The 6380-nt window shown below is 64.2% G+C and overlaps 1 protein-coding gene across 1 annotated transcript in view; it reads right to left on the bottom strand.

Moving 5' to 3' along the window:
- Positions 1-1102: 1102 nt before the first annotated feature.
- Positions 1103-6380, bottom strand: part of SDK2 (sidekick cell adhesion molecule 2) — a gene marked incomplete at its 5' end in the record, with an annotated part of 44848 nt that continues 39570 nt past the window's right edge. The window contains 7 exons of the mRNA XM_084218537.1: positions 1103-1908; positions 3436-3562; positions 3833-3971; positions 4510-4650; positions 4893-5057; positions 5724-5849; positions 5944-6309. Of these exons, the coding sequence (XP_084074663.1) occupies positions 1552-1908; positions 3436-3562; positions 3833-3971; positions 4510-4650; positions 4893-5057; positions 5724-5849; positions 5944-6309 (1421 nt within the window). The 3' untranslated portion in view covers positions 1103-1551. The remainder of the gene's footprint in view (positions 1909-3435; positions 3563-3832; positions 3972-4509; positions 4651-4892; positions 5058-5723; positions 5850-5943; positions 6310-6380) is intronic.

Genomic DNA, 6380 nt, shown 5'->3' with positions numbered 1-6380 from the left:
CAGCAATGCCAGCTGCTCTGGGGACACCGTGAGCCAGTGTGGGGACAGACGGTGAGTGTGGCTCAGCAGCAAGGCCAGCTCTGCAGCCCAGTTCTCCCAGTCCAAGGAGGGGCTGCAGCACTGGGGCCCCAGTGCAGCACCAGGCTCCCCCGGCAGCCCCCTGCCCACGCCAGGGTGAGGGTCCCAGTTTGTGGCTGCCAGGGGCTGTGACAGGGACTGTGCAGCCCTGGCATGGAGCTGGCACTCTGTGAGCCCTCCCCACCCCCAGCCCCGGCTGGTGACAGCTGATGAAACCTGAACACATCACCTGGATTTTCCTGCCGGGCCTGAAGGGCAGAGCGAGAGAGGGCGGCTGTGCACAGCCCAGGAGCCATCCCCAGTGCCAGGGCTGCTGCTGGCAGTGCCCAGAGCACGGTGCAGTGGGGTCTCCTGTGCCATCACCCCATTTCCCCACAGCTCCCGACCCCACTGTGATGGGAACGTGCAGGACACGGCCACCACAGCCCCCTGCACCCTTCTGGGCTGTACCCAGCACCTCGGGCACCCCTTGCCCAGCTCCTCCCTGGTGCCACAGGGCTGCCACAGGCCCAGTGGGACAGCAGGACACACGGACACGTGGCATTGGGCCTTTCTCTGGCAGAGCAAGGTGACAGAGAGGGGACACGCTCGTCCTCAGGCTGTTTATTGGCATCTCCCTCAGCTCAGGGTGCCACGGCCCTGCCGGGCTGGTGCTGGCTCACCCATAGGCACTGTGGGGGCTGGGCTGGGCTGTGCAGACACCCCCAAAACAGCCACAGACCCCCCGGGCATCAACACCCCCCAACGCCCTCAGGCCTGGGCACAAAACCCCGTGAAAACCCCCAAAGCAGCAGAAGTGCCGAGGGGAGGCTCCAGCTGCCCCATCCGAGTCCTCCCCCGAGCCCCGAGGTGCAGAACTGGGGGGTTGAGCACCACCTGCACCCCACTGGGGCTCTCCTGGGGTTCTCCAGTCCTGCCTTCTGCTGGGGGCTGTGCTGGGCCAGGCACCGAGGAGGGCGGCGATGGATTGTCCCCTGGGATCCTTCCCCCTTCTCCCAGAGGCTGGGGGGTGCAGAGTGGGGGGTTCAAGTCCAGAGGTTTTAGGATCAGCAGAGCTCCTCCGGCCCTGTCTCTGTGTCTCCGCCTGTCCCCACGTCCTGGGGGAGCCAGGGGTGGAGGGGCCGGGGTTTGGCACGGCAGGAGCCCCTGCCCCAGCCCCCAGCCCCCAGCAGCAGCTCCGGGGCAGCCCCCACGGGGGCCAGGGGCCATGTGGAGTCTGTGACACAGAAGCTTTGGCCACGGAGGGGCCCTGGGTTTGCTCCCCAGCCCCAGGGACGGCGCTTGGCATCCGGCAGAAACCCCCTGGAGCCTGGGGCTGCTCCCCTTCCTCCTCCTCCTCTTCTCCCCTCGCTGCTTTTTCCTTTTCTCTTAATTTCTTGGGGCTTTTCTTTAATTTTTTTTTTTTTCTTCTTTTTCCCTAATTTTCCTCCCCTCTCCTGTTTCGTTTTTTCTTCGTTTCCTTCTGTTTAAATATCAAACGAAAGAGGAAAAGCCGGCGATGGGGGCTCGGGAGCCGGGCGCCAGGCTGCTGGGCGGGCGGTACAGGGTCCCGGGCTGGCTGCTGGGGGCGTTGCCGGGGGTCTGGGGGGTGGGAGTCCTGCTGGCTTTGGGGCGGAACAGGCTGCCCTGCTGCGTGGAGGTGCTGTTGGAGAGCGGGGTGTGGTCGGGCTCGCCCGAGTCGCTCTCGGTGTAGCTGTAGGCCTGAGCCCGGGAGATGCCCTTCTGCTGCCGCCGCCAGGAGTTGTAGTAGGTGGGGTCGCTGATGTAGTGGTTGACGAAGGAATGCGCCTTCTGGTGCCCGGGGTCCACCTCGTACTCGCTGTCACTGCCCTGAGAAACAGCGTGGGGACGCGTGGTGAGGTGGGGACAGCTCCCAACAGCCCCCAAATTCAATGGGGTCGGGCTCTGCTCCCAGAAATGAGAGGGAACGGCCCCAACATAAAGAAAAGGCATCCAGGCTGCAGGTGGGAGAGCAGGATCAGCCTGTGCCCTGTCAAAGTGCTGAGCCTGGGCTGTCCCTCTCTGTCCTCCTTGACCTGGCCCTGCCAGCACTCTGCGTGTCACAGGTCCTGCAGGGACACCTGCACCCCCCCAGCTCAGCCTAAAGGCTCCAATTTCTTGAATCCCAATTTCTTAAACCTAAAATCCTAGGGAATCCCGAGTTCCAAGATCTCCTTGGGAAGATGGCTTTACTTGCCCTCCAAACTGAGTGAACCAAGCTGTGCCAGGGGAGGTCACGATTTCAGGAGGAATTTCCACACGGAGAGGGTGGCCTGGCATTGCCAGGGGCTGCCCAGGGAGGTTTGGAGTGCCCGGGGAAGGGCTGGACGTGGCACTCAGAGCTCTGGGCTGGGGACAAGGTGGGCATGGGCTACAGCGTGGGCTGGGTGATCTCAGAGGTCTTTTCCAGCCTGAATCATTCTGTGATTTCCAGTGCTTTCCTGGTGCTTTCCCAGTGCTCTTTTGGGAACGCTGGCGAGCACATCCCAAAAGTATTTAAAGGCTGGGACGGCTGCAGCATCACTGGGGGGTTTCTGCCTCTTGCTAAAACAAAACAAAACCTCATACAAAAGGTTCCTGAGCGCTGCCGAGGCCGCGCTGCCCCCGGGGCTGGCGGGGAGGGTGTTTTTGGGCTCTGCCGGTAATTGGATTCAGCTTCTCCGGCGGCGCACAAAGGGCCCATTGAGGGCGGTGGGAACTGCCCCGCGCCAGCGCCAGCTCCCGCAGCTCTTCACAGCTCCTCAAAAGCCACTCGAGCCCCGCTCGGGCCGCAGCGAGAGAAGCCGGCATCTGCCAAGGAAACAGCCGGTGCGGGCAGCGGCGGGGGGGCACGCTGGGCACGGTCCCCTCCTGCTCGGGGACGGCCCTAGGGACCCACGGGACCTTTCCCCGGGTGTCAGCCCCTCAGCATCCATCCTGGCGGGGACGGTCCCGTGGCCTCCCCGGGGCTCCACGCTCCTGCCCGGCCACAGCTGCCCGTGGCCCCGGGACGAGACAAAGGTGGCATTTTGTGGAGTTGGCAGAGCCGCGGACGTTGCCACCGGCGACCGGGCAGCGGGACGGCCCCCGGCCCCGCTGACCTGCCGTGCCCTGTCCCCAGCAGCCCTGGGAGCCCCCCGCAGTGTCACATCCGCAGCACACGGGCCGGGGGCTGTGCCAGCTTCCCTCGGGCGCTGTGCCGCCGAGCCGCGGGGATGCTGCTGCCTCCAGAGCGGGGTGGGGCGGGAGCAGCAGCGCAGCTCCCAAACCGGGACGCGCCTGGCGGCGGGCAGAGGAACGGGCTGATGCTCGGGGAGGCCTCTCAGCGCCTTCCACCCCGCCCAGGTCCCTGTCCCCGTGTGCGGCCCCGGGGCTCACCTGGGAGTCGGAGACCTCGGAGGGTTTCTCGGTCAGGCTGCTGCTCTCGGCGGGGATCAGGTCGTTGTACTTGGTCACGTCCTCGTCCGAGTAGTGCAGGCTGCCGGGGCTGGGCCGGGGCGGGGACCTCGGGGACACGCAGAGGGGGGGTCAGCGTGTGTCCCCTCTGCTCGGGGCTGGGCCACTTGGGGACAACCCCAGGGATCCACAGGGCCGGCTCAGGGATCACCCCTCTGCCGTGCCAACCCCTTCCCAAGAACCCCGATGGACTTTCAGGGGGGGCACTGGGCAGATCAGGGTCACCCCTGGGGATCCAAGCCCTCCTCGGCCCATGACCGAGCAGGGATGACCAAAGATGCTCCCCCTGTGCGGGGAGGGGGCTGTGAGGGGTCCCTACCGGGTGTAGATGCCGTTCTTCCTGCAGAAGGAATTCTTGACCGAGAGGCGGCGGTTGTTGAGCTCCAGGGCGGGGAAGCTGCCCTCATCCAGGCTCACCATCTCGCCGTGGCTCAGGGCGGCCGCCTTGGAGCTGTTCCCTGGGGGATGGGATGCTCAGCCTGCCCCAGCCCCTCCACAGGCAGCACAGCACGGCCAGGGGGGCTGGGGATGGCCCTGGGGGGGGTGTGCTGGTTCCAGAGTCACCAGGGCCTGGGGACAGCCAGGAGGAGCCAGCCCTGCCCTGGCTCAGCCCCCTGCCCTGCCCCAGCGCCCCCAGCTCCCCACTCTGGGATGTTTGCTTAACGAGGAGCTCTGGATTTTCCCCACAATTTGAGCCCTTGACAGAGCTAAGAAAACAGAGCTGTGTTTGGCTAATCCCAGTGACCTCTGCGAGCCCCTAGGCTGCCCTGCCTCCACAGCTGTCTGTGGGACAAACCCTTCATTTCATCCCGAGCTCCCGGCGCTCTCTGGGACCGTTATGGGGTGGCACTGGGGCTCTGCAGGAGCTGTTCCCAAGGCGGGCAGGAGGGGAGGCTCCCACCACTCCACACAGACCCCAAAGGCAGGGAGAGACCCCAAGAGGCTCCCACGGGAGCAGGAGGGTCCTGTCACCACCCACCACACTCCCTCGCTCACCTGAGTCCGACTTCTTGGAGTATTTCTTGCTCTGCCCGCGGATGATGAGCACGAAGACGAGGAGGAGGATGAAGATGAGCCCCACCAGGGCAATGACCACCAGGAACCACCACTCCTCATAGAACGGGTTGGTTTTCTGGGCTGGGGCACAGCAGGGAGGGTCAGAGGGGGACAGGGACATGGGGACAGCCCTCTGCAGAGCACGGGGGCACTTGGGGAGGCCTGGATCCCCAGAAAGGGACAGGGCTGCAGGGGGATTTGGAAAGGGGGGGCTGGCAGTGGGACTGGGGTTCTGTAGGAGCTGGGGTGGGGTTCAGTGATGGCCACGAGAACAGAGCACCAGCAGGACCCTCCCTCTGGCACAGGGGGCCCCGGGAACCCACCTGAGACGGAGGGGGAAGGGGTGCTGGGGGTGCCGTAGCCGTAGTCGTTGACGGCGATGACTCGGAAGTCGTAGCTGACCCCCTGCTTGAGGATGTCCATGCTGAAGGTGTAGGAGGTCACCTCCTTGGGGATGTCTTTGATGAGGATGTCCCAGAGCCCCTCATCTGGAAGAGACAACGGGGCTGGGATTTTAGGGCTGGCTCTGCAGGACCCCCCAGGGCAGGGGTGCTGTCCCTCCATCCACCGGCCCTGCAGGCGCTGCCCTTGCCAGCAGCCCCACCCAGCAGCGTTTTCCTCACGGACACCCCCAGACACTGGGTCCTAACACCCAACCCAGGCCAGCACTCCCTGCCTCAGTTTCCCCTCTCCTGACTGTCACCATCATATTTTCCGGAAAAATCTCCGCACCAGGATTTCTCTCCTGGGAAGCCTCAGGGAAAAAGGAAAACAATGTTATCTCATTTGCTCATATCTCCTGTGTTTCGCTGCTTTGGAATGTGGTTTGGAGATTGTTTATCCAACAGATGGTTGTTTGGTTGGTTTCATGTGAATTGTTTTGACTTAATGACCAGTCACGGTCAGGCTGTGTCAGGACTCCTTCCAGCCACGAGTTTTCATCATCATTCTTTGGGGCCTTCTGTCTGCATCCTTTCTCGATTCTTTAGTATAGTTTTAGTGTAGCATTCTTTAATACAATACAGATCACAAAATAATAAATCAGCCTTCCAAGAACACGGAGTCAGATTCATCAGTTCCTCCTTCGTCCTGGGGACCCTGCAGACACCCCACCTGCCCCCGGGGTGGGGATGGAGCAGAGGCAGCAGTGGTACCTGAGGGCCGTGCCTCGATGACGTATCTGGTGATGGGGCCCTGGCCGGGGTCCCCGCTGGACCAGTGGATGGTGATGGCCGAGCCATAGCGGGAGATGAAGGGCTCTCCGGGGGGGCCGGGGGCACCTGGGGACCAGAGCACAGCTGGAGACAGAGGCACAACCCGGCCCAGAGCCGGGCCAGCCCCCACCCCATCCCTCACCCCGCGTGCCCCCCGTACCTTCCCCGGGCCCCGTGGTGATGTTGGCCTCGACGTCCGGTCCGTAGGCGAAGGTTTTGGCCCGGATTCGGAAGCGGTAGGTGACGCCCTCAGCCAGGTCCTTGACCTTCATCCACAGCGGGCTGCTCCCCTTCACGTCCACTGTCACGATCTTGCTGACGCCTGCGGGGATGGAGGCTGAGCCGGGTCCCCCCGAGCCCTGCCCGCCGCCCCCGGCCGTGCCCTCACCATCCACGGGCGTGCAGGGCTCGTAGACCAGCCTGTAGCCCTCCAGGACACCGTTGGGCAGCGGTGGTGGCTCCCAGGACACGTTCACCGACGTGGTGGTCAGCTCGCTGAAGCGGATGGAGCCGGGAGCGCTGGGGGCTGCCAGGGGACAGGGGGACAGAGCCAGCTCAGTGCTCCAGGGGACACCCCCAGCAGCAGGCAGCCCCTCT

Source organism: Fringilla coelebs (assembly GCF_963513975.1).
Source record: "Fringilla coelebs genome assembly, chromosome: 19".
In the NCBI taxonomy this organism is placed as follows: Eukaryota; Metazoa; Chordata; class Aves; order Passeriformes; family Fringillidae; genus Fringilla; species Fringilla coelebs.
Note: the sequence above shows the minus strand (reverse complement) of the source record. Positions and strands in the feature narration are given on the sequence as shown.